This window comes from Neodiprion fabricii, chromosome 5, assembly GCF_021155785.1.
Source record: "Neodiprion fabricii isolate iyNeoFabr1 chromosome 5, iyNeoFabr1.1, whole genome shotgun sequence".
Lineage (NCBI taxonomy): Eukaryota > Metazoa > Arthropoda > Insecta > Hymenoptera > Diprionidae > Neodiprion > Neodiprion fabricii.
In genome coordinates this window covers 22,045,212-22,071,650 of record NC_060243.1, presented here as the reverse complement: position 1 = coordinate 22,071,650, position 26,439 = coordinate 22,045,212, and the positions used below count along the sequence as shown (strand labels likewise).

The window sequence follows — 26,439 nt, the reverse complement described above, 5'->3', positions numbered from 1 at the left end:
GCCTTACCGCTCGTGCTAATGTTTCAATCGTGGTTTCAACCATCAAGAATCTCTGTACAAAAAGCTTTACTGTTTGAAAAACTATTCCATACTACTGAAATTCTGAATATATAAATAATTTGCTATTACGTTTCACATCATTTGCATCTGGAAAATCGCTGATCGCATGTGACATTCGTGAAATCAGCATTTCAACAAACCGGGATATTTGTCATTTTCGTGAAGCTCGTCACGTGGCTTCCCATGATGCACCGGGGCGCGTGTATCGTATCGTGACGTGTCGTCGTTCGGTCAGATTCTCCGAGTTTACGTGGAAGAGTGTGTTAGCGGCGTCCGTTCCCGTCACTCGTTGTTAGCTATCTGTCCGCGGTGCAGTTCGTCTGTAATCGTCGTTAAAGAATCCATCTGCGCCCATCCACTGGGTTTTGCTAAGAAGAACCTTTGACTTTACATCAACTTCGTTACAGTCAAAATCAAACAAAATGGTAAGTCCATTTTACCATCATAAGATCTAACTTTAACCTCGTTCTCATCGTATGATGCTCCTTAGCTCGCGGTAACGGTACATATTGCTAGAAATTTATTCAATCGAACGCAGGTTTCCTTCCTGTCTTTACCATATATGGCACAGAATTTACCCAATGATGGTGTACTTTCAATTCTCATGAATCTACACACATATGGTCCATCTTTCAGTTTTCACATATTCACCAATTTCATAGTTCGCTTGAGGCTAAGAAGTGGTTCTGATTACCCAAATAGCAGTGAAAAGGTGAAAACTACGGCATGTAACAGGTTTCCTACCGTGCAGTTTGAACATACCTCTGTATACTCAAAATTGTACCTGTTCACAGCCTGCAGCTCCAAGTTCCACATCTGTTGGGGCAGGAGGACGATCCCCTAGCAAAGTAGTTGCTCCAAGAGCCAGTGGTGGAGGCACAGTTAGACAGCGAAAAACAGCTCCGGCTACCTCAGCCAGAAATCGCAACACCGGCACGAGCTCTGGTGGCATGTGGAGGTTTTACACCGATGATTCTCCTGGCATTAAAGTGTAAGCTCTGCAGACTTGAATTTGATTCAATCAGGGTTGTTATAGACTTGGGAAAAATTGGGAAATTAGAGGATCTAGTTGATATTTCTTCAAATGGTAACTAGTAATGTGATGACTTCATTCCTGGATATTAGTCTATGGTAAATTCTATTAACGCTATGATTTTCAGAGCATTCTACCTACATATCACAGCAATACGAATGACAAAGGATTTTGTCTCATAGTATTGCACAAAGACTTCTCAAAAGATACAAATACCATCATATTTTAGTGTGAAAAATACAAAAAAATGAAGAAATTTCGACATTGATTCAACTGTCACTTTGATCTGAATGATTGCATAGTCATGTACCTGAGCTAATTATTCGTTATTTTATTTTCTCGTTTACAGTGGACCTGTACCAGTGTTAGTGATGTCTCTTCTGTTCATCGCATCTGTTTTTATGCTCCATATTTGGGGAAAATACACTCGCTCCTAATTATCCTAAATAATGACGTGCAAATTAAAAATTAAACTGAGATAAGACATGAACTATGCCCTGTGTGATTTGTGCATAATGAGTAATCGTTACCTATATCATAATGTACGGAGCAAGGAAGAACACTTTTTCAAAAAAAAAATTCAAAATCAATCACACACGTACAGAATCTAAACAAAAAGAACTGTGCCCTCCAATGGACAACGTCAAATGTACGAATGCAATATAAACTTCCATTGTCAAACGTGACTAAAGCGATATATTTATTACACATGTAGCGCACAACGGCGATCCCTTGTCATTGGCTTGCTGTGTGAAATGAAAATTAAAAAAAATTATTGTATTAGGCTCTCAAACACATTTACGATATTATAGAGAGAGCAGTTATATACTGTCTCAAATGTCATTCCAATGATTTTACACGAAAATTTCAGCTTCCCAATTCAACATACCATGTAAAATATTATACAAATAATGAAATATGCGTCTAAATTACGAGTATGAAGATCGCCTCATGTATGGAAACTTAAGAATAATTCAACAAACTAATCGTTCGTAACTGGCGAGAATTTCTCGTTTCACTTGTACCGATTGATAATGATGATTAATTTATTTTATACGTAAAATGAAAACGGTGGTAATAAATATCAAATATATTGTTGCAGACTCGGAATATTCTTAATTCACATTCCGAACTTCAGTCACTACTTTTATCCCAAATCAATGCTCATGTATTCATTACTTTCATTCTTTTTCATTAGAAAACTAAATCGCAGCACAGGAACTGAAATATTAGAAGCTCTCTAAACCCGTGTAAAATCGTTTATATGTACACTATTTACAGTATTATCATACAAAAATATATAATATATGTGTGTATATATATATATACTATTACGTGTAATGTGTATGTTATGTATAACGCTCTTATGTACAGTATTTATCGTACATAGCCATATAATAACTACTATGATTTTCATACGCTAAGTTCGACCAGTTCTTTTTTGTCTTTAAATTCATCTAAAAAAATGGTATATCAATGATTTTGCACCTTCTGATCGTCGAGTATTTCGGTTAATAAACGCCCCGGTATTTTGGTTCTGCCGCAGGCGTAATTCAATTTGATTTTGTCAAGACGCTAATTAAGAAATAAAAGAATCCTAGAACAAGATTCAGAGTGTCTCGAAACGACAAGAGAAAAGAAAAGATAATAGCACAGAACTATCTTGCGCCGCGGCATCTGAACGCTACTGTGTTGTGTACAACTTCGTTAAAAAATAACGATACAAACAATGATCAGTTCATCTTCATATCCGACGGTTCAGATTCTTTGTGTATGGTGATTATCATCTTCTCCTCACTCGACGATTGACTGTCAGATGATCCTTCCTGTGTCGATGTTGCTGCCTCCTAAATAATATGATTCATTGCATTAAAACACTGAATCACTTATGTTTTAGGAAATATTCTTTGGCATTTGTGAACTTTGGCTTTTATGACTACACCCTGTCTTATCAATTGTTAAAAACCGCGGCCAAGTTGAACATCAACGTACCTGAGAAGCTGGAAGATCACTGTGAATTGCTATTATACTAACAGGCCAAGATTTTTCCTGGGGTGCCTCCGCTTCTAGATCTCTCTCAGGATCATCGACGTCAGCATCCTAAAACAACAATGAGCAATACGGTTATTGTCATGTAATGTTTTCTGATAAAATAGTTGTCGACGATAGCATAAAAAAAACTGACGACTGACCCCACTGCGAAGTTTCGTGTGAGTCTTAATGTGTTTAGTGAGATGATCGGAGCGCATGAATTTCTTTGTACACTCTGGGCATTGAAACCGCTTCTCTCCCGTGTGTGTCCTCCGATGTCGTTGCAGTTCGTCCGATCTTGTGAACTTTTTACCGCAAAATACCCAACTACAGACAAACGGCCGTTCTCCAGTGTGCCACCTCAGGTGCGCTCGAAGATGACTTGTTTTTCCGTAAACCTTGTTGCAGCCTGGAATATGGCATACATGCTGCCTCTTCCGTGTCATATCCCTGTTTCTGTAACAATGATAATTTATTGACAACAAAGCTTTACAACGAGTGAATAAAAAAAGTCTCCTGATATGCATATTGATTGCCCACCTGTCGCCATCGCCACAATTTGGACAGGTACAGGCAACTCGGCGACGATGCTGTTTGTTTGGATCAGTCTCAGGTGCCGACGCAGTGGTGCTTGCCTGATATTGCTGCACTGGTGGGGCAGGAGTGCTGGGTGTAGGCGCGGACTGAATCGTTTGCACAATCTGCCACTTGGATGGTTCGTTTCCCTCAATATGAACAGTTGGTGCAGCGGTAACAATTTGCGTTCCGGTTGGATTTGAAGGTAACGATTGCATGGAGGCCTGTTGCAGGGCACTGGCTGGGATGACCTGGACATTTCCCAATCCAGGAATATTTTGTACGGGAAATGACTGCAGAAATCCATTTGATGCATTCATCCCAGCTGCTGGCTGGAGCTGCATTATGTTACTACCGACACCCCTCATCATTCCACCTTGCGAAGTAAGGTTTGTCAAGGCAGAGGCTGGTATCAGTGTTAATTGTTGTCCTTGGGCGCCTGTAGAGTTGTCAATTTTTTATACATGTAAAATTTAATTCACAAGTAATTAACGCCGAGTGGAAACGACAGAAAAAAAAAACGCGACCAAACTGCAAACAATACCTGTGAGGGTGATAGGTTGCATTGCAGACTGAGTAGTTTGCGGTGCTTGAATATGAATGACTTGACTGTTGGCTAAATGGCTCGGATCGATACTCGATACTTTGAGGTCTCCTTCGACACTTTCTGGTTGCCTAGTCAATGTTGACAATGTCTGAACGTCAATCTTCTGCCCATCCTTCGTTGTCAACATGTTGCCGTTCATGGTTCTCCCAAGAGATCCTATTCCAACCACCTGCAGCACATAATCATAAATAATATCTAGACAAGCTTCTTTTAGCTGCAATTTGTCTCTTTTAAACAGATGGATTTATCCAACCAGTTTTACCTGAACATTGCTTGGTGTGCTGACTGAAGTGCTCCATGTAGAAACAGTTGGGGCTGGTGTTGAAACTTGTTGCACACGTTGCACTTGATGTTGCTGTGGTTGCTGTTGCTGCTGTTGTTGTTGTTGTTGTTGTTGTTGTTGTTGCTGCTGCTGTTGTTGGTGTTGCTGCTGCTGCTGAATAACTTGCTGTACAACCTGCTGTACTTGTTGCTGCTGCACATGCTGAGCTTGTGCGACTTGTTGTTGCTGAACCGTCTGGACAACCTGCTGCTGCGTTTGTTGCTGAGCAACTTGCTGCACAACTTGCTGCTGCGCCACCTGCTGAGCTACTTGTTGAGCAACTTGCTGACCCTGTATGCAATAGTTACCTCATTGTCTAACAATTTCATAGCGGTTTTTGGCGGTACAATCAAAGTAATATAAACTTTGAATTTTATTGCTGGCAGATCTTACCTGTAAACCTTGCAGCTGTGACAAATTTGCAATTTGTACTTGTTGTATTTGTCCATTGGGAGTAATAATTTGGGCCATTTGTGGGATTTGCTGTAAGATGATCGGATTGTATTTCAGTAAAGAATTATGTCCCACCGATAATGGTGCATTTTAACTCGATGACTAATTAATGCAATAAGGATGCTTTGGATATATAAAACGGCAACAAACCTGAGTAATTTGCGGTATCATTTGAGTAGTGGGCATGTTGAATACATTGGACAGAGCTTGTACGGGAAAATGTACAGTCTGATAGACAGTTTGTCCATTGCTAACGGTGACTGGAACCTGAACAGGTACGGTTTGCTGGACTTGTTGCATTGGAAACTGTAGAGGTCGGACCTGCACACTCTGCCCTGAAACATCCAGGCTAGCCTTGGAATCTGTCCGTTTGCCATTGTGGACGAGAAAGGCGACAGTTAGTCAGTGAAAGCAAAGCAATGAAGCAAGTTTCACCAAAGTTCAGCCAGCTAGATGTTAGAAGCAGCGATCGACGCAGCTGAGTTTACAAGTATTAGTAACAGCTCTCCAAGATGTGCAATTGAAAATGTAGTCAGACATGCAGGGCAAAACTGTGACAAGAAGCGAGAGTCAGCATAGGTAGGATGAGAAATATACCTGTTGGCAACTGGACAGTTTGTCCACCGATGTTTTGTAGGATGGAAGTGGGGAAAACATTGGGTGTTCTGATCAGGCTGACGGGATGCGGAGTTATCAGAGTCTGCCCGCCAGCTAGCTGCACCTGCTGCCCACCTGTCGTCGCAAATTGCATTGTCGGCTGAGACTGGTGGTGAGTAGTCGCGGCCGACATTGCTGACGATGGAATGAACAGGGCCTCTTGGCCGTCAATGTTCACCGTTTGCATCTGTGGAATCATGTTGTAACTCAACTGTTGCTGTTGCTGTTGCTGCTGTTGGTGTGGCTGCGACTGATGCTGCAACGTTCCTTGAGTCTGGCCACCGACGAGTTGAGTATTCTAGAATATATTTCAGATACTTTATAACGTTCATAAGCCCGTTCATAATAAATATAATATCTTGTTGAGAAACTAATACTTATGCAATTATACAAACACACTTGTAAGAACTGCTGCGGCAGAGCTTGTACAGAGATGGTTTGCGCCCTTTGTTGATTTTGGTCTTGTTGAGCATGTTGCAAAGGCACAAAGTTTTGCAATTGTTGCAAGGTAATGACTTGTGGTTGTGGTTGTGGTTGTTGTTGTTGTTGTTGCGCATCATGCTGCTGCTGTTGTTGTTGTTGCTGTGCAACTTGCTGCTGTTGGAGCTGCTGTAAAACATTTGCGTTTAGAAATCGGATCTGGGGCTGTGCATTTTGCTGCTGCTGCTGCTCCTGCTGCTGCTGCTGCTGCTGTTGTTGTTGTTGTTGTTGTTGTTGTTGTTGTTGCTGTTGTTGTTGTTGTTGTTGTTGTTGTTGTTGTTGTTGTTGCTGCTGCTGCTGCTGCTGCTGCTGCTGTTCCACAGCTTCTTGTTGTTGCAACGGGTCGTGTTCCTCGTCGACCTCCTCCTGATAAAAATACGATTCTGTTAGCAGCGTAAAAAATTAACGCCCGACGTGTATACAATTTGTACCAAATGCATTAATATTAAGTAACTGACAACGGGTTTTGTGAAACGGCAACGACGCATGGTTAGCTCACATTCGCGGTTTACCTACCGTCGTATCTGAGATGACATCCCTGTTCGGGTCCACTAGGGAAAATTGGCCCATGGCCCGCGATAATAAAGTTACAATCGTTTCGAGCGCGATTGTAGTTGTAGCTGATTAAAAAATCCCGACAATACGAGGACCGCGATCAACGGTCGACCCGAGCCGAAGACCGAATGCCGTTGACAGAGGTGCAACACGGTCGGTGCTAGGAAGACTCGCGGGCAGCTGAAACGCAACGCTTGGCACGCTGGACGCCGCCGTCGTCCAGCGCCGCGAGAGAGAAGGCATGAAAAAGAAAGAAGGAGAGAAAGGAAGAGAGAGCGAGAGAGAGAGAGGCGTCCCTCCGCCTCTTTTGCGACCCTCCCTCGAGCCCAGAGAAGTAACACCGCTCACTGAGGCCCCACGCCCGAACTTAAGCGGTACTTGTAACGCGAATCGAGGTTCGAAACTTTATCACGTTTACAATTAGATGGGACCTGAAATGTTCTCCGCAAGACAAAAAAATGTTTCATAATCCACAGTCGAACAAACAAGGTCTTAGCAGTCGTAGGACGGGGCTCTGTAAGAACCCGACGAAATCACCGCGCGGTACGTAACTGTGGCGATCGTCCCCCTCCCCGTCACGGGGCGGCGAATGACGCGGAGAGGCGACGCTGGCAAGGACGGCGGGTACAAAAAGGAACGGCGGACGGGCGCGAGGCCGGATAAACGCCTCTCATCCGCGTAACCGACTCTCACGCACACACCTACCCGCGGTATCAGGAAGGCCTCGCGCGGCCAGCCTCCACCCACTTTTCCCCGCGGACTCCACCTAGATCGCGGACCGACACGTGCTCTTTCGTATCCCCGCGCGCTCCTGTTTATACCAATAATAATACACAAACGATACGAGAAAGCTACTCGCTGCCTGCTGTTTCTGGCTTACCTTTGGCTGAATCTTGACTGTGGCCATAGTACGCGGCGGAGGGGGATGAAGGAGCGAGGACGAACGAGACAACGCTTTTCGAGGACGAGACGACTCGCTGCACGGCGCTCGTACCAACTCAAGCAAAGAACCGTTGCATCGTTTCGAGCGTACGGCGTGCTCCTCGTTAAAGCTGCACTGTACTCCTCCGAACACAGAGCACAACACTTGCGATGTATTCCTCCGCCGATCGATATGTTAATAACAAATAGAAGAACGCTGCGAACAGTTTTACATTCGTCCAACAAAAGTATTGGTGCACACGACCTTTACTTGTCTTCTCGACGCATCATTTACATTCACAGGATCATCTCATAGCACGAGCGGGAAACCACTTCTTACAGTCATTCGGGCGTCGCGACGAGTCAACCGAACAAAGAAGCAAGATCTCTCGCGCGACTGTCTCGCTTGAAAACGGGAAAATCCACGGCTACCTGGATCACGATAATCGAAGCGACTTAAAACCCAAACAAGATTCAACGCTATCGGTGACAACGCGCAATTGTATCATGTATTTTCATCGGTGGGTAGCCGTGGAAAAGTTACCCCATACGCATAACAGTAACAAAACACTCTCGACACTTTCACGGCTCCGTTATACCGCGAATGCGGGACCCTCCTTTTGGGCGATAATAGTACAGAGTTACACCTATTTGTATTTACGGAGCCACGAGGAGTTGTTGTCCCGTGTTTGTATCGGTGACAAAAACGTGTTCGTGCTCGTACTCGTCTAGATTCGCGTCGTGTATGGAACTATTTGCTTCACGAGTGGGGCGGTACGGCGCGGCCCGCGGAGGCATCGCCAAGTGTGTTCTGCGAACGTGGCGCGGCTCTGGCGGCGAAACTTGACGTCCTGATTGGCGGCTCTAAGGGCGGCCCTCATGGGCGGCCCCTACCAACCGCTCCCTAGGCAACCCAGCACGCACTCCTTGCGCCGCGGTCATCCCCTCAATTCGGCTTCGCGAATGGTGGCTAACCTCCGCGCATCTGTTTCATCGGACGCCGGGTATGCGGGCGGAAACCCTGCTCCGAGGGGCAGGATACCTCTTCTATCCTTTGCCGTCTACGGCATTACGCGCGTTTCTCTCCCTCTGTGCCGTTAATGTCTTCGAGAGCACTAAAATTTCTCCGATAGATCGCGCCGGAAATGGTACGCCGCACGTTATCCATGTGGAGCAACAAGTGGTAGAAGTCAGGGGGCTTGGTCCACGATATTTCAGGTATCTTGTACTGTTCTTTTTTAGGTTGATAATTTGATATTTCCACCGGTTTCGAGCCAGCTGACTGGTCCGATAGAGCCTTAGAGCATAGAGGCATATCATAGAGGTTTGACAGGCTAACTGAGGTAGAGAAAATCTAAAATATTCGAAAAAGTTGTGAATATATACTGACATAGGTATGTATATACACACAGGTATATATCATACATGCTTGATCGAACTCTAGTGTAGCGAATCTTCCTAGATATATTAGTTTCTCTTACATTTTTTGTCACGTGAGTAGCAACTGCTGGCAACTTCGTTGATGGTTATTTGTTTATAACAAAGTGTCGGTAACTGCTTATCTACAATGAAATATTGTTAACGCTCCCGGTAATCACTTTTTTTTTTATTAAATTTTAATACTGTACCAACCGCGGTCCGCTTACGTCGTCAAGAAATGTGAGAATTCTCCCTAAAATTAAGGAGAATTGGAAGCTTCCGGGAAATATACATATATATATATATATATATATATATATATATATATAAGAGGTTTTTTAGCATGAATTTTAAAAATTGTCAGATTCACGTTCCGCTCGCCAACCTTACGGTGTTCACTGACTTTTTTTGTTATTTTTCTGTACGACAATTACGGAGAGCTAAAGGCGACAACTTGAGAGAATATGAGATTCTATCGGTAAACTGAATGTCAGAATTGCTGATAAGTTAGGGTATTGCAGATGTTGGGGCAGCTCATTCTAAAATGTGGATTTTATTTCTACATGCCAATTATATAAGTAATATTATACCACTTGATTCAAGGTCTTTTTGCCAGTTAAAAATAGTAAGAAATTTAGGAGGATTTTCATTGCGGGTTAGAAGAATCTAGGAGGATTTCAAAGTTACCCCAGGAGACTTGTGCGACAGCCATTTAGCATCACTGTTGGTGATTTAAAATCATTTCAAATATACAAAACTGCGGTTTTCAATAGAGTAGATTTAGTATTGCAATTATAGATTACGTACTGATTACACAGGGCAAATCACCATAACCGGTGTATGCGATACTAGTATGTACAGTTCTATAAATAGTAGTACATACTTGCTTATATACTTTTGTACAGATAGTGATCGGTTTATAATAAATTATGCAAAGTTGATTGTTTGGTTAGATGTATCGTTAGATCGGGTTTAGGGATTTGGGGTTACTCAGTGATAAAGAAAATTACAAGTTTTGAAATAAATTAAATATTTTTATAGCTTTGATCTCTGATAAGCAAATTTTTACAGTTTATCAACTTATCTTATTCCCTTTTTTCATTCCTCAAATAATATTCAGCTCACTAGGAGAGTTGAAGTACGTACTACAAGGCGAAGTCCCGAATAATGGATGTGCTTGAGTATTGTATACAACCTATAGGGATGTGAAGGGGTAGGAAAGCATAAAATGGTAGAGATCGTAGGATGTACTTATAATAGGTACAATAAATAACAATTAGAAAAAGATCTCGACACAGTCTTGCCAAGGTTCCCCTTCTATAAGCCACCACCAGATCGCTCAACGCTTATTTTTTTCTTAAGTATGTCTTTCTCGTGCTGAGCTTCTTCCATTTCTGCCATCCTTGCGAATCGAGAGTAAGCTACGTGACCAGACTTGATTGCCGACATCATCTGTGTGAAACATAATTATCCAGTTATTCACAATATTGTTACATGCAATGCACCATGTAAATCAATATACTATCATGGGATACTCATGCACAAAATAATGCAAACACCTAGTCGCTAGTCACTAGATATTAGTGGGTGGGAATTAAATTGGTTGAAAGTGCAACTTTGCAGGCATACATTAATAGAGATAAATTGTATTAGGTATAATGCGATTGAAAATGGGGGCTGGTAAAAAAAAATTGGGGTACAAATTCTTAATGAGTCGGATATTGCCGAGCGAAAGAATTAAACAGTTGTAATCATGACAAAGAGCAGCGGCGAAGGCGTCAAGTCAATTAAATTCGTAGCAATTCATACATTGACTTATACAGGATGAAAAACGAAAAAGCAAACAAAACAGAGCTGTGTAAAATCGACGCGATATGCTCATACACGCGAATTTTTCATGAGTGAAAGACAGACCTGTAGATATTCATCCAGTTCGACTTGACCGTTCATGTTAGTGTCGATTTCACGTAAGATTTCATGAAGTTCCTCACCAGGTACTTCCTTGTCGCCAAACAGCTGCAAAGAAATATTTGGCTCGTTAATGGCGAAAATCTATTTGATTACCTGCAGATAGTCCTGGAGTTCCATTTGCCCATTGTACGTCATATCGATTTCATTAAGCAGAGTATGAAGCTCTTCTGCCGACAGCATTATACCAAGACCCTGGATTTTAAGATGAAATCAACTTTAGGCTTTCAGGCGTACGTCGTAAACCAGGAGATGACCATCGCTTTTCAATTATTGTGTAGACAGAATCTCAAGAATGATCAACCCCTAGTTTATAAATGAATGAACAGGAATACAGCACGACATTTTGTGTAGCACTATTCCACTCAGTGACATTTCCCCTACCTTCAACCCGCGCCTAATGTCGTTAATGGAGACATATCCTTTACGGTCCTTGTCAATGATCTGGAACCGTTTGATATACAGCTGAATCTCGTCCTTGGTAAGGTTGATGGGAATCTTGTCTCGGGATGCACGATTCACCATCTGACCCATCTCGTTGGCGAGAAACTCACTAGCCTCGCGATGCTGCCGTTGTTTCTCCTCTGCCGACCAGTTCAGCTCCTCTGCCATAATGTCAATGATGCCCGGCAGAGCTTCTTGCGCAGCCTGCACATTCAAGAAGGCGAGCCTGAGTCTTCGCGCAATCATGTCAATTGCCGTCCTCGCGTACTCGCGCACTCCATATCGAATCTGTGATATAAAGGACATTGTGATGTAAATATACGCGTATGCGTACGAAGGTATGCATCACTTGCACAAACCTCAGCGTCGATATATGGGAACTCTGGATGTACTTTCTTGCCTATAATTGGCCACCGCTTTCCAGTTAGAGCCGCCATCTTTGCTACTGCAAACGCTCGGTCACCGTAGCTCTGCGCTAAATGCTGGGCTACTTCACATTCCAAACCAAAATCCTGCACAAGTCTGATGTACATCGTCGGTGTAAAGCCATGGGCACCCTCCAACCGCATGCCATCAGTCTGGCAACCACTTGCAGGTTTCAAATTGCACGCTGAGAAATGTTACAATACTGATAAGTAATGCTTACAATGCACAATTGACGAAACCATTCTTAATATCTGGCTATTGATGAACAAAATGATATGAGATAAGCCAATAAACCTTTAACAGCCGCGTCGACTGCTTCCATAGCCATGGCGCGATATGTAGTCCACTTTCCACCGGCAATGGTTACGAGATTCGTAGAACTGACATGGACAATGTGATTTCTTGCGAGGGATTGAGTGTTGGGCTTGTTCGGGTCTGAAACAAGGGGCCGGATACCGCTCCATGCGGAGAGCACGTCACCTCGTCGCACTTCAACGTCCGGATTTAAATAATTTTTCACTTCCTGAAGGATGAACATGATTTCATCCTCTGTGGGTCGCGGGTTGTGGGTGACTTCGCAGGGCAGGTCAGTCGTGCCAGCGATTGTCTGTTTCTGCCATGGCAGGAAGAAGATGACGCGACCATCGCTGGTGGCTGGATCCAGGAGACCCATCTGATCGGGACTGCAGTGAATCAGAAATTATAAATTGTAATCTAATTGAACTGTCCAAAACTGATGTTAATAAGTTTCATTGAAAGATTTGCACTGTCAATTTAGATATGTGATTATACCTGTAATAGCCCGGAAGAACAATGTGAACTCCCGATGAAGGACAGCAGATCTCTTTCACAGTCTGATCATCCATTTTTCGTATGTGATCTGTAAATGGGCCGGTTGCATTTATTATCGCTTTAGCCTTGACGTCCCATTCTTCACCCGTCAACTCATCTTTAAGACGTGCGCCGACTAGAACTCTTTTCCCATCCTGCATAAACGATCAATTTAAATATGTAATACACATGTGATGTCACACGAAGTGAGTCACTTGTATCTTTGTCTACTAACAATGTCAAGTCCTTTGAGTAGATTTACAACGCTGACGTGGTTAGCAACTGTAGCTCCATGCCTCGCCGCAGTCAATGCAACTGCCAGGTTCATTCTAGCATCATCTTGCTGACCTGTTGAGGTAAAGCATTTCGCATTATCAACGTTATTCGAAAAACTTTAATGACACTGACAATGCAAAACTGCAACAGACCATCGTAGTAGACGATAGCTCCTGTCAACTTGTCCCCCTTCAACATGGGGAATAACTCCAGGGCATTGGACTTGCTCAGATAATACGAGGACTTGACAGTTTTGCTACCCGCCACGACGTCATACATTTTAATACCGAACCAGTAGTAAGGTATCTGCCACCACCTGCGCCATGAATCACAGATATGTTCATCTTTATGCATAATTGACATTTATAATGCGTAAAGTGAAATGAAAGGTATACGTGTAGACAGGCAGCATGATAGGTAGAGGGTGGGCAAGATGAGGGGCGCTGTGGAGCATGGAAGCACGTTCGTGTAGAGCCTCCTTGACCATCCTATACTGTTCAAAGTCCAGTTGCATGATGGCCTTCTGCAGATAGCGAACGCCTCCATGTATCAATTTGGTGCTCCTGGATGACGTGCCAGAGGCAAAGTCATCCCCCTCAATGAGAGCAGTTTTCAAACCTGTGCATTCATCAATTATAAACAATAAGGCATTGTTTATTCGACACAGGTCTCCTTCAACCACGACGCATGCACATTCTCACCTCGGGTTGCAGCGTCTAAGGCACATCCTGCTCCAGTCGCACCTCCTCCGATTATGAGAACGTCGTAATTCTCTGACTTTAGAGACTTGATCTGAGACTCTCTTGTCGGTAAGGGTCGTTTCGGAGGCCTCGACACCTGTTGCTCAGCGAACACCTGTAAAAGAAATTTCATTTAAAAAATGCTCTATATCACAGACTAACTGCTAGGATCTGATACTTGCTTAGTAGCATTATAATACCATGTCTATAGGTGTGAGCTTATAAATAGCAATGCAAACTGCAGTTACATCATAACGGCAAACACTGGTATTTAATTCTTATAGGGTCTGTGCAGTTAGTGTTATGCATAGGTATCTATGGGGCATTCCACGTCAACTTAGTCAACGGTTGACCATGACATTTTTTAATTTTACCAAGGATTTTTCTTAAGTTAGTACGACCCCTGAAAAAGCTTCAAAAATATTTTCAAATTTTTTCAATCACTCGTCTTTACCCTATGATTTTTTGAACTCATCATCAACAACCAAATTGATTTTTATGAAACAAGAAAAAAATATTTGGTTCCCGAAATGAAACAATTTCACCGCAAGATTCAGAGTGGGACCGCGTTTCTTTCTATTTCTTTTATCATTAATTATATGTTTGTTTTTTTAATTTTTCTATTTTCATACCTGTTAAAAATTTAATATAAAATTGTGAAAAAAAAAATTATAAATGTATTTTAGAACCAGAGAAGTAATAAAAAAAATCAGTAATATAGTACATATTTAACAGGTGTGAAAATAGAAAAAACCATTAAAAAAATAGAAAAAATGATTTAAAAGATAGATAAAAATCGAGTCCCACTGTGAATCTTGCATGAAACTGTTTCATTTTGGAAACCGAATGTTTTTTTTCTTGTTTCATAAAAATAAATTTGGGTATTTTTGAGGTGGGTTTAAAAAATTATAGGGTAAAGACGAGTGATAGAAAAAAATTTTAATTTTTTCCCCAACTTCTCAGGGATCTTACTAACGTAGGAAAAATCTGTGGTGAAATTAAAAAATGTCATGGTCAACCGTTTACTGAATTGTCGTGGAATGCGTCCTATATATCTACTTCACATTACACCTGCACTTATTACATACAGAGGCCAGGTAGCAGAAACCCAGAGCGTTGCTAAACGATCCCAGTAGTTCCAATGAAATAGACTATAGAAATTATAGCGTTTGGCGAAAAACTATCCACAAGACTTATCGTAACAAGTTGATCAATAATATATATTCATTGCAGCATATTTCAATACGCATTGTGCATTTCAGTAAGTAAGACAGTCCACTGTGTGAGATTTCGTGACATCGTCCAACAATAAATCCAACACAGGTGATTATAGCTCAGGGTCTAAACGATTTGCTAATAGCGAATCGCACGTAACAGCCGTCAAGGGTTTCACGGCATAAAATTTAAACGCTTTGCCGTGGGCGATAATCATTGAAATTGGAAAGGACGCGTAAATATGCAAAGCAATTTTGGGATAGAATTAAAATGTGCCGAAGCTGATAAATCACGAGCTTTGTACATATATAACTAACCGTGTTCGAGTCCGTGAGGAAATAATGAGAGGTGATAACACCGGCACCGACGGCACTCGCTCCGGCTGCGAGGATGAGTTTCCGCGTAGCCATTAGGTAGGATGACTCGTAACGTCGATGTTCGCTATTCAACTAATCCGCCCGTCACCTGAAACAGAAAAATCGTTTAGATCCTCGAAGTCACGTCAACTGAGCCGTCTCCTGGACGCGGATCATCTCAGTGATCCGAGAGTGCGTTATCATTGGCCGCAGAAGTTGGCTTGGCCGAGCACGTGGGATTTCGCAACTCACGCGCGCCGACACAAGCATGGCGGGTATGGCATCCAAGGTTTAACCCTTTGAGTCACACATTATTGCTCGGAGTCAACTTTCGTAACGAGATAGGATTCTATGGTTTCTGGGGTCGCTGATTGCGAATCTGAAATCAGATTTTGAAAACCCACAACGGGGGACCCAATATGGTGGATGAAAATTTAAAATTTAATAAAATCGTGTCAAGACACTCTATGCAGGGGTTTTCGGGGTCGCTGATTCGATTCGCCATACTGCATTTTAAAAATCTAATTTCAGATTCGTAATCAGCGACCCCAAAAACTTATAATGTATGTAGAACATATATATATATATATATATATATATATATATATATATATATATATATGAATATAGGGGTAACATTCTCGATAATTAATTATTTTTGCAATCAATTTGTTTGTAAAAATAATATCGCTTAACATTATATCGCAGTAATTATTCTCGACTATTAAAAAACTATAAATATACTATAAAAAATAGCAAAAAACCGCAAATATGTTTTCAAAGTTTTCTAAGTATACAAAAAATGGATGTAAAATATATGGTAGGAGTACTTACCACTATGACTCAAAGGGTTAATAGGAAACTGCGCGACGTGCACGTGCCTGCCTCTTATACGTATGCATGATAGGCATATATGTATGATACGCATCGTGGGTGTACACACATTTAGCGCACAGTTTAGCGCTAAAAATGCTTTCCCTGGCAGTAGGCAGATATGGTATGTATGTTTGTATGCACGCGTACGTGTACGTGCGACATGTAAAGGCATGCTTACCATGCGTACAGTTCGTTTTTAATTTCATGCTGGTTTGAACGGGTTTAGCCTTGGGGATTAGGAGCGTGTGAGTTCGTGCATCTGTGTTTGAGATACGCTGGATCAGACACTCACTTACGAAGATTATCAGTTACGAAATTGTATTACGTACGCACGTGAATACGTCGGGAGATTTTTTTATTTTGTCTGTATCCAACGCACTAGACGTCTTATCGTCTTATCGCATGACTCAAGATCAGCCAGTCTAGCGTTTTATTGAGGAAGAAGGATCAATAAGTTTAATCCACTTGCGTGAAGGAGACTTACGTGAGTTTGGATCAGGTGTCGAGTGACTGTTTGCACAGCTATACGACACGATCGCCCAATAATCTATTTCTTTGCATTTACTAATTGTATAGTTTATATTCTTGGGCACAGTTTCGACGACGAAAATGAAACCCAATTTATGTTTCTCATATCCACGATACTGCCTTCTAGTTATGATAAATTTCCGTAACTTTCCGAAAAACAGTCCACCAAGAAAATATCAACTCCCTGCGGATATCCGCATTGTTGATTACAAACTTATAATTTGTACAATTATAAATTACAAATAATAATTATCAACGTGATATGTTTTCTTTGTGATGAGCTCATTTGGTATGCATCTTATTCCGAAAAACAATCCAGCGAACAAAGAGATTTTACTGTCTCGTTAACGAGACAATTTAACTTCTTCGTAATCTTGAATTAACAATACGTAATTCATCTCGAAGAGGGCGGAAGAATCGAAAAAAAATACTCGCAATTAGTACGTAACACGATGGCTAATATTCTTCAATTGTACCCCCCTGCAAGCTGTGTATTTATTTTGCGCGGTACTATTTATACGAAAATAGTGCACGGGGCGAGCTTGCGATTGTGCCAACAGTTTAAATGTCATATCGGATGATTAAACGCGGCGGACACAATGTGACTATAGGTACGCATGCAACACGAATACCATTGCCACATACCGCCGGCCCTGTGAATTGTGCAAAAAAATGTAACTCAACATAATGTGACGAATCGCTAAACTGCTACGAGAGTAAGAATAATCGATGGGGGACCCGATTCCAGGGATCCGCAGTTCGTCGGTGCGTTGCCCAATTCGCCGCAAATAACAACAGCGAACGTGTGTGTGCAGGTCGTGCAATTTGCGAAACACCCGACACTCCGACAAAACTGCTCATTCCGAAGCTCAGGCCGAACATATAGCATCATACGTACATGATGAATGCGTCGGCTCAGGGACAGTTGTATGGCGTTTCGTGTACCACACCCCGGAAGAACTGGCAATCCTAGGCCATTAACGAATTTATTTATATCCCTGGCGAGGAGGAAGTATTTCAGAACGAACGTCTCTTCTCACCTCCGTGTTCCCGGGGGCTGTGGAAACGACGCCGTGATACAATACACCGGGAAGGATATGCGGGTACGAATCACTGCTTGCGTCGAAATGGGAAATCGTGGTATAATACCGCGCTATGATGCTACATAGGAATCAACTGCCGCTGGACGAATGGATGAGGGTCGCTGTATCGAGGAAACCGCGTGCGCTACCTTTTTCCTAGTGGGGATATCGCGGTTTTCTATCTTACGCAGCGGCACGATTACGTATTCCCGGAACGTACGGGACGCGAATGCATGCCTGCACGTGACTTCTTTTGACCTTGTCAGAGGAATTGGCAATGAATTTTCATAAATCGAATTGTGGCTGTGTAGTGGAGAGGGATGCAATGGTACTCACGAATGTGCAGGGGTGCGAAATCATCCAGCCCTCGTTGTTCACCGCTCTTCAAAGAAGTCGAAACACGGACTGGTAGCGGCACATTATTTTTCGCACACAGATGAAACGAACGCCTCGTCCACGTCCGGTGAATTATTACATGTACTGACAAGCCCGCGACGGAGGTTCAATCCCTGGAAGTCCTGACGCCACCAACACCGGCGGCAAACTAACGACGCGCCGATCGCTGCCGACGCCGCGCACGATCTGTCACAATTCCCCCTGCGCGCAGAATCCGGTCTCGCTTGAGAGGAATTTTTAATTGTACATGTAATGATCAGCATTTGTACCGCGATGAACCTGAAAACTTGATTCTGACTGTACCATTTTTTGAAGTACAGGTTCGATTTTTTGTGATAGAAACGTAATACGAAAGCATTCATATTTCTTGTATTTTTTCTGTTCTGTCGTCATACGTGAATCTGATAAAATGTATGAATTTCTTGTGCCAAATCAGGGTTCATCCACTATAATGTTTATAGGTAAAATTGACTGTATTTAAATCCATTTATTGATACAACGTTTTTTTCATTATCATATACAATAGTTTGAAGATACATACTCAGACACACCTTACTTATACAACCAGTCAAAAAAAAAATTTTCGCATATATTATATACGCACATTCGCACTCAATTTCTACAGTCGCGTTCGTAACAAATTAGGTATAGGCAGTCGCTGTGTTACCCACGACAATATACCTGTGTATATTATTTTATAGTTTTTGCAAGAGCCAAATTCTACAAGGAATTATTCAGAGAGGAAGTGGACATGAAACGGGACAAGGGTAGGGCGGAAGTATAACACGTAAAATGTACGCAAGTATAATTCGTTAATGCATCTGGAATAATTTAAATTCTTTATAATAATTAAATCTATATTGTTTACCGTTGGCGAGTTTTTTCTTTCTCAAATTAGTTACAGATTTTATACGATCAATTCATTTTATTTCGACTCAGAGTTCTTAATATCAGAGTCGATAGATTCTGGAAAAAATAAAAATAAATAAATGAAGTATATCTTAATGTTTTGATTTCATTATTATAGATCTTATGTTACACTCTACAAACGTCCGTTACCGTTAACCACTCATCACTGTCACATGTGACAAAACAAAAGAAAATAGCAAAACCGAATCAAAACAAATAAAACGAAGAGTACGGAGAAAGTATTCGTGCAGACTTTGAACACAAATTGATTTTAAAAGACTTGGAATGTGCAGAGGAAATTTGTATTGCACAAAGCAGTTGTGTTCGATTAGTTGATACGAGACTAGTTGACAGTCATGTGACAACGATGAGCAATTATAGAACTTCTTTGGGGCATAACAATTCCCCAGAAATACCCAGTTTGGTTCATGAAGTACACGTCGTGCGTTCTCTACGCAGTTACCCTTGCCGACGGCCGTATGTGTACATAGTATATATATTTGAAACAACTCGGTATCGAATGTAAAAAATTTCGTTTATTCTTTTTAAATCTCTATGATAAGGGGGAAGGATAATATAATAACAACGATTGCCGAGGAAATATCCGAATAATTAAATACGCGCAGGCTTGATACTAATACGAGATTGTAAATACCGTGCCTAATATGTTGGGGTGGCCACTTACGCAATTGTACAAACTTGGGGATGCTTGGGGCAGTGTTCAAGCCACGTAAGTGTAGACTTTCCTGTAACAAATAGTGAATGTAGGGATGAACCGAAGTTTTGTTTGAGTCATGTGGGAAATATAAGAACAGTAAAAATAAAAAGAACTGTGTTATTCACCTGTCTTCCGTGCGGGCCAGATAATCACGTTCTATCAGCCCTTCGATGCGTTTCTTGATGATGACAGGTGAGGGCAGGAATCGTACTCGAAGCTGCTCCGTGACTTCCGTCACGAGAATGTTGTGCTAATTAGATTGAAACAAAGTATGAGATAACGAATACGATCGAGATTCATACATTTTATGAAGCGATCGACAGACGAATACGTACTGTCATGCGTTTGCGTGCCTTCATAATTCGCACGATCGCCGCTTCTATTTCGTGCTTTCGATCTTCGTCAACCTTGTTCCTCGTCTCTCTTCTCTCAGGCTCGGACTCTCCTTTCGCCGCAACCGTCTGGATTTTTACTCTAGAAGTTGGACAGACCCGATATGAGGCAGAAACGATCAAAGATATAATGTCAATCTCAAAACTTACCGATGAAGCTTACTGGTGAAACTATCATTGACACTGAAGCAGTGTGTTGGCTCAATCTCTTTGGTTTTGGGATGTTTGAGGAGAACTCGCTGAGTCGCCTTCCCCATTGCCAGAGATTGTAATGCTCGGACTAAATCTCGCTCAGGGATGTCAGTTTCATTCTGAATTTCCTGCGATATTAATAAACGCTGGCATCAGTAGAGATCATTTATCTTTTTACCAACTAAAATCATGGGAATGTAACAAACCTCGTAAGTGAGTCGATCTCTGTTGTTGAAGAGCATGAGTACGCACATCTGGTACGTCGATACTTGGATAATATGTTTGCGCGGATTTCCACAGCTGCTTCCCCGCTGACTTAAAAGACTGCCACTTCCGTTGCCCAATGTGGTAGATGACGAGGGAGCGTCCACGCTTCCGCCATTACTGTCTTCCTTCCGAGGCCCATGGAAAACCGCATTAAGGTCAGCCGAACCTGTGCACACGGTCAACAATGAACCATTAATTTGCCAATTCAGCTTGAACTCGATTCAACAAAGATGACTAGTAATTACCCAATTGTGGTTGTAATGTCAGTTGACGACCGCTATGCTTGGCCAAGTAGAAACATCGAAAAGCATCAAAAGCTTCTCTTGGCGCCGAGGGCACACTGCAATTCGGTGTTGCTGACTGTGTTGGCCAAAATCCTGTTGTCAGAACCCTCACGCTCAGATCAACGCCGTGTAGACTTGTCTGTGGAATTTGATAAACAATTATCCAGAAATAATTATGCCTGAGCAGTTCCACGTCAGTTTGATCATTTCAGATTTGATGTGAGAATGAAGGATTTTTTCAACACGTTTGTAACTTACGCCAGACGTCAATACGTGTTCCTTGAACTCTTCCATTATAGTATTGCTGACCGTCATATCCTTGAACATTCCTTCCAGCTTTGATGTAAACTGGCAACCGCATTCAGTCTAAAAAATTGCACAGTTATGAGTTATTATATAGGTACGTATATACAGTGTCAGAGTCTGCGGTAACTGTTTTGAATCGAGATTTTGACCTGCCCTGAAGTCCTGCAGTAGTTGACGAAAGGTTTCTACATTCTTACGTCTTTTATAAGTAAAGTGCTAGCTTTATTAAACCATGCAGAACTCCAAGGCATGTGTCTTTGCCACTCCCTCTGCCAAATTGTCTATCACACCAATTGCAATATAGTGTTTAATCGGCTAAGAAAATCAGAGCTTCGTAAAGCATGCCCGAGACACGCGCCGTGTCTGAATTTGATCCAATACTTTGACGAATAATACTCGCATACGAGCCTGAACCGAAGGATGATTAAATTGTTGGAAGGTTTGACGGTTGGTTGCTCAGCTCGAAGCATGGTTTTCAGCATGGTTTACAAAGCGGACACTTACTTGATCCTACAATGGGATCGGGACACAGGGTGGACGGACATACTCTAGTCTAGTTTCTCTTTGTGCACTAGCCCTTCGACCTTTGAAGGAAGAACGACTCCTGGGAATCTTTGGGTGGCTCAGCGTTCAGCTTTTTCATTGCGATCAAGATGTCCACGTCCACGTTGAACGCGCCCTGTGTCTGCCAGAACTATGCCATTTAAAATTTTCACACTATCCAATGGGACAATTTACTCTAGCCTCAGTTTGCCAAAGTATGCCGAATGAAACTAGGTGTCAGCGCATCTACGAGCGCGTTTGTAAGACGCAATTATGGATCATGTACCTTTAGCTTTGAGATCATATTCTTTTCACTGTCATCGGAGACGGACTTATTCAGAAGCAACCGCTTGGCTAAATGCTGTTTATAGTATCGCTCAAAGACATCCTTCTCTTGCAGGAACCTGAAGAGAACCATTGTCTTGTCAAGCACGCCTTCGATCTCCTGCTCTGTCATCTGTAGAAAGTAACATTTCAGTTAAAACCTGCACGAAAGGATCTTCATGCCGAGCCGCATTTAACTTACCCCCTTTACACCTTTTTTTAATTTGTCATCGATAAAGAGAGAAAGATACTCAGGGCTCTTTGAATTTAGATTGAGAAAGTGTTCAAAATCAGACGCGATCATTTGCTTGAATAGTTTATCATTGTTAAATGAGTGGTGCAGGAAATGGTCGAAACGATCTTTCAAGTCCAGCAGATTTTGCACAAAGTGTATTGCGTTTGTGGTTGGCTCATGCTCTTCTTGGACCAAGGCGCGTCCTTGCTCTCTGAGGAATTGCGACACACAATCTGATACAGTGCGCAATCCGTCTGTTACTCTCGCGAATAATTTGTACATGCAACCAAGGTCTTCAGTTTTCTGGTTCTTCAACATATGCACCACACCACTGTTCTCCATCTGCAACAGCATTCATTTGAATTATTTCAAAGTTTACAAGACTTTAGAGCAATTCTGTAACACGTAACAAAGATTTGATATACATGAAGTTTACTGCTAAATTTTGTCCTCACCTCAACGATGGTTCTCATGTGTATTTTAATCAACTCTTCTTCCACCACTTTGACTATCCTTGGCTCTGTGGATTCGTCCAGATAGTGCTTCGCCCGTTCTGACTCTTCAAGAATTCTAGCTTCAACTTTCTTTATGTAGACTGAGGCGCTGTTCTCGCCAAGGAACTTTTGCGACTCCATCTGTTGAATATTCGTTAAACACGATTGATTGAAAATTAACAGGACAATTGATATGGTTTTGTGAAAATAAAAGTAAAACTTGCCCTGTAAAATTCAGCGCTCTGTTGTAAGAAAGGCCTCTCGAAATCCTCTTCGTAAACTTGGCGACAGTTTATACCGAGCAGCATTAGCATTTGACATGCATTCTTTATCGCGATTCGATCAACGACCTCCCCCCTTCTCTCTCTCGCTACCATGCCCAGGAGCGTCTCGCGTAGATGATCCCTCACGCAGCCGTACCTGACTACCTGAAATGAATAACGATTCGTCAAAAAGGATTTGTACAGATGTAGCGAAAGCAACGGTTTCAATCGATATGTTACCTGATCCCTGAATATGATTAGGCCCAAGTTGTAGACGTTGTCGACATCATGCTGTTGCACATAAACCCTATCCATGTACATTAGTATATCCCTGATCATAACCATAGAGGTCTGATGATCGTTCCAAGCCTGATTCAGTGTCTGGAGAAAATTGTTGTGAAGGGAGCGTAGCACGTCTTCCCGAACTTTCGACTCCAGGTGCTGCGTAACAACTTCTTTCAACCCGGTGTACAAACGCTCGCCATGCTTGTGAAGGACCATGGTGTATGCATTTCGGTACAGCTCCTCAAAACTCAGGCCGGAGTTGTTTTTCTTTTGTATTTCTTGTATGGCGTTCTTCAACAGTGCCCAAATGCTCTCCACATATTTCTCGTCCATGGTCATCTAAAAACAGAGCAACTAGGTGTGAGAATAAAAAATCAACGCTGATTTGGCAAACTAATAGGCAGTGTCCCTCACAAGGGTGTCGACGATCACAAGAGAGCTCGGATTCCCTGATCGAAACAGCCCTGAGATAGTAGCTATTTCACTGAGTGCTCCACACATAATTTGTGAAGTTGGTTTTTCTAACTGACCACGTTCCATGGTTGGATTTTTATCCAATCTTTCTCTGTGTGGTGACCGCTCAATCACTTTCTTTAACCTATTGTTTTATGTGTCGATCGGCATAGTCGCCATATCAAGAACGCTCAAAATTAACCTTGACTTGTCAATATAGCATCAGCAAAGATGTGATTACTGCTGTCACTAACTTGGAGTTTCTACATCCAGGCCTAGTCCTTTGAACAGGCAATCTATCAGCCTATTGATAGTTTCAGTGATTTGTAAGACTTTAGACTTGAAAATTTGGCGAAAGTAGCGTTTGTCAGGGTGAAAAATTTCGTTTTTGGATTTGTAGGGAAAAAAAAGTGAAAGGCATACTCTTTTCCATTGTCTTTACGACTGCTAAGGCAACTGTCTTGAATTTGGGGGGGGGGGGGTGAGAATGGGAAAAAAAAACACATTAGGTTCGTTCACCAAACCAGTGCACCTTTCGTAGGCTGCTGTGGTTTGGCTATCTTGATACAATATACAAAGGGGCCGAAAGTGAAAGCTGATCAAATATATTATATTGTTATATGGTTTTAGTCGATGTGAGCTAGGTTAAAGGGGTCGGGAAAGAGGAGGTGGGGAGGATGACGGGTGGACATATTTCCATTTAAATGACAGTGCGTGAAATCCGACGGACCCGAGCGTCGAGCCTCGAGGATCGTGAGATCGTGACAATATGAAAACTGCCCGAGTCGAAAGGCGAGGCGAGGCGAGGCGAGGAGCAGCGAGTTTTTCCTCCTTTGAATCAAATGGGCATGCATATTCGTCGATGAGGGAAATAAGATACGTGAGAAATCTTCTTACCGGAAACGCGCGTATCCGCATTTTTTCTCTCTTGTGGGTCGCACCGCTCTTCATCATTTTCAGTAGTAAAAAATCTCCTCAAGGGTCTTCGTTCAGCTTGACACTTCGGTATTATTACTACCAACACTATAAAATCGAGTCAGCGAAAATCTCGATCTCCGTACGCACATTTACAAAGCTTTAACGGTGTCATTCACGCATCGAGGCCAGGGGCGGGCGCGGGGGCGACGTGTATTTCGCAATGGTGGGTTCGAGGAATAATATCGACGCTCGCTCGACGGTGAGAAACAACGGGGAACGAGCGACCAGTCAATGTCGGTTATTTGCAGGAAAACAAGGCATCTGAAATTACCCGTTATCGCGGGACTGTGTGGTGGGTAGTGGTAGATATAAAATGGAGTCGCGCCACCAAAACACAGAATTTATTTTATAGGGTTATTTAAACGCGTCTGCCTCACGTCGTCGGTCTTTAACAAGCACGTCTCTTCCTCGTTAGTTCTCTTTGTGCTTTTCTTTCCTTTTTACCTCCGCCTTAATTAATCTCACTTCAATGGAATGACGCACATATTCCCACAGATCGAGGCATACCGAATTTTAACCGTGTATCAGACGATCTATTTTCCTAATTATTCCGCGACGATGACGACGGGCTGCCGGAGGAGGAGGAGAAGGCGATGAAGCGAGCACGGAGCGCGAATAACTAATCGAGCGCTGTGGGCTGCGTTCGATTCACGCGGTACTATAAATACACATTTTTATCACGATGTAATGGAACGTAACATAAAACTGTAACAAAATACGCGATTACCACGCATAATTGTATACACAAAATATCGCACTTGTCGAATAATCCTATTCCGTTGAATAATTAGGCTGCATTTCATTACCGACTACCGGAACTACATCTCTCCAACCCCCATGGTAAAGAAGTTCCCGTACAGCTGACTAGGAGCCCTTTGTTCCGATAGTTAGATGGCAAAGAGGTTTTTTTGAACGTAACGTAACCTAAAACTATAATAAAATACGCGTTTACCACGCACAGATGCACACCACGGTATATCGCACTCGATGAATTATCCAATTCCATTAAACGATAAAGCTGCATTTCGTCACTGACTGCCGATACTACAGCTCTATAGCATCCATGGTGAGGAAATTCCAATACAGCTGTCTAGAAGCCTTCTGTTCGGATAGTTAGATGGCTAGGAGGGTTTTTGATACTGCAATACCTCTCGCTCTCGGTGACGCAATTTCTTAGGAATTATCATGATGCACTACACTGGTCTCGTAATACAATGACTTTGTCCCTTCGAAACTATTCGTCCAAAGCCGATAGTTCGGAAGTAAATGCTTCATAATTTTTTTCAGTGCTTAAACGAACGCTGTATTTTCGGCGCATCTAAGGCTCACTCATCGATCACCAATTTGTTGAAATCAATCTTTCATTACAATGAACTAGCAAGTAACCGGTTACCGATAATTTAAATATAGGTGGAAAAGAACTGCGTTTTATGCCAACATTCAAGTTGTGGAGTTACGTAAAGTATACGCAATTCAAGTATCCAACTTGATCTTTGACCATGGCTACTCAGGAAGTCTTGAAGTTATATAATTTGAATACAGTG

At 42.2% G+C, this 26,439-nt stretch overlaps 4 protein-coding genes across 12 annotated transcripts; 1 reads left to right on the top strand and 3 right to left on the bottom strand.

Moving 5' to 3' along the window:
• Positions 1-12: 12 nt before the first annotated feature.
• LOC124182962 (protein transport protein Sec61 subunit beta) lies at positions 13-2,196 on the top strand. The gene is made up of 3 exons (XM_046570841.1): positions 13-485; positions 855-1,051; positions 1,443-2,196. Exons 1-3 carry the CDS (start codon positions 483-485, stop codon positions 1,528-1,530), a joined length of 288 nt encoding a protein of 95 aa, XP_046426797.1. The 5' UTR covers positions 13-482; the 3' UTR covers positions 1,531-2,196.
• On the bottom strand, positions 1,673-8,455 carry LOC124182955 (transcription factor Sp4-like). Of its 5 annotated transcripts, none has more exons than XM_046570827.1 (12): positions 7,655-8,454; positions 6,532-6,585; positions 6,139-6,471; positions 5,680-6,037; positions 5,233-5,444; positions 5,023-5,112; positions 4,570-4,920; positions 4,245-4,476; positions 3,665-4,139; positions 3,286-3,580; positions 3,086-3,193; positions 1,673-2,940 (listed from the first exon to the last, which is right to left on the bottom strand). In XM_046570827.1, the coding sequence occupies exons 1-12, from the start codon at positions 7,679-7,681 to the stop codon at positions 2,827-2,829; spliced, it is 2,649 nt and encodes an 882-aa protein (XP_046426783.1). In that variant the 5' UTR covers positions 7,682-8,454; the 3' UTR covers positions 1,673-2,826. The 5 variants fall into 5 exon arrangements, with proteins under 5 accessions (XP_046426783.1, XP_046426782.1, XP_046426781.1 ...); XM_046570826.1 differs by lacking the exon at positions 7,655-8,454 and adding an exon at positions 6,736-6,985; XM_046570825.1 differs by having other exon boundaries at positions 6,139-6,585; positions 7,655-8,455.
• Positions 8,456-10,127: 1,672 nt separating this feature from the next.
• LOC124182959 (glycerol-3-phosphate dehydrogenase, mitochondrial) lies at positions 10,128-18,410 on the bottom strand. 3 transcript variants are annotated; one of them, XM_046570835.1, is made up of 12 exons: positions 18,193-18,410; positions 15,332-15,479; positions 13,761-13,914; positions 13,455-13,677; positions 13,212-13,375; positions 13,019-13,131; positions 12,745-12,938; positions 12,247-12,635; positions 11,886-12,136; positions 11,467-11,814; positions 11,179-11,277; positions 10,128-10,566 (listed from the first exon to the last, which is right to left on the bottom strand). In XM_046570835.1, exons 2-12 carry the CDS (start codon positions 15,422-15,424, stop codon positions 10,432-10,434), a joined length of 2,163 nt encoding a protein of 720 aa, XP_046426791.1. In that variant the 5' UTR covers positions 15,425-15,479; positions 18,193-18,410; the 3' UTR covers positions 10,128-10,431. The 3 variants fall into 3 exon arrangements, with proteins under 3 accessions (XP_046426791.1, XP_046426789.1, XP_046426790.1); XM_046570833.1 differs by lacking the exon at positions 11,179-11,277 and adding an exon at positions 11,029-11,130 and having other exon boundaries at positions 18,193-18,408; XM_046570834.1 differs by lacking the exons at positions 11,179-11,277; positions 18,193-18,410 and adding exons at positions 11,029-11,130; positions 17,673-17,895.
• A 314-nt stretch (positions 18,411-18,724) lies between these two features.
• LOC124182958 (cullin-3-A) lies at positions 18,725-25,508 on the bottom strand. Of its 3 annotated transcripts, XM_046570831.1 has the most exons (14): positions 23,879-24,019; positions 23,420-23,803; positions 23,141-23,344; positions 22,878-23,057; positions 22,390-22,764; positions 22,150-22,320; positions 21,273-21,380; positions 20,976-21,153; positions 20,670-20,896; positions 20,422-20,591; positions 20,215-20,353; positions 20,005-20,129; positions 19,847-19,907; positions 18,725-19,218 (listed from the first exon to the last, which is right to left on the bottom strand). In XM_046570831.1, exons 1-13 carry the CDS (start codon positions 24,002-24,004, stop codon positions 19,883-19,885), a joined length of 2,412 nt encoding a protein of 803 aa, XP_046426787.1. In that variant the 5' UTR covers positions 24,005-24,019; the 3' UTR covers positions 18,725-19,218; positions 19,847-19,882. The 3 variants fall into 3 exon arrangements, with proteins under 3 accessions (XP_046426787.1, XP_046426788.1, XP_046426785.1); XM_046570832.1 differs by lacking the exon at positions 23,879-24,019 and adding an exon at positions 24,815-25,508 and having other exon boundaries at positions 18,725-19,907; XM_046570829.1 differs by having other exon boundaries at positions 18,725-19,907.
• Between the last annotated feature and the right edge of the window lie 931 nt (positions 25,509-26,439).

Coding starts and splice junctions, on each gene's coding strand:
- LOC124182958 (XM_046570829.1), bottom strand. CDS start 24,004: ATGGAACGTGGTCAGTTAGAAAAACCAACTTCACAAATTATGTGTGGA. Junction 21,154..21,272: donor AACACGTATTGACGTCTGGC/GTAAGTTACAAA, acceptor CAAATTCCACAG/ACAAGTCTACACGGCGTTGA. Junction 20,130..20,214: donor AGGCACGCAAACGCATGACA/GTACGTATTCGT, acceptor CAATCTAATTAG/CACAACATTCTCGTGACGGA.
- LOC124182955 (XM_046570823.1), bottom strand. CDS start 6,789: ATGGGCCAATTTTCCCTAGTGGACCCGAACAGGGATGTCATCTCAGAT. Junction 6,038..6,138: donor TGCCGCAGCAGTTCTTACAA/GTGTGTTTGTAT, acceptor AATATATTCTAG/AATACTCAACTCGTCGGTGG. Junction 3,581..3,664: donor AATTGTGGCGATGGCGACAG/GTGGGCAATCAA, acceptor TCATTGTTACAG/AAACAGGGATATGACACGGA.
- LOC124182962 (XM_046570841.1), top strand. Junction 1,052..1,442: donor GATTCTCCTGGCATTAAAGT/GTAAGCTCTGCA, acceptor TCTCGTTTACAG/TGGACCTGTACCAGTGTTAG.
- LOC124182959 (XM_046570833.1), bottom strand. CDS start 15,424: ATGGCTACGCGGAAACTCATCCTCGCAGCCGGAGCGAGTGCCGTCGGT. Junction 12,137..12,246: donor AGTCGACGCGGCTGTTAAAG/GTTTATTGGCTT, acceptor AACATTTCTCAG/CGTGCAATTTGAAACCTGCA. Junction 11,815..11,885: donor TCCCATATATCGACGCTGAG/GTTTGTGCAAGT, acceptor TTTATATCACAG/ATTCGATATGGAGTGCGCGA.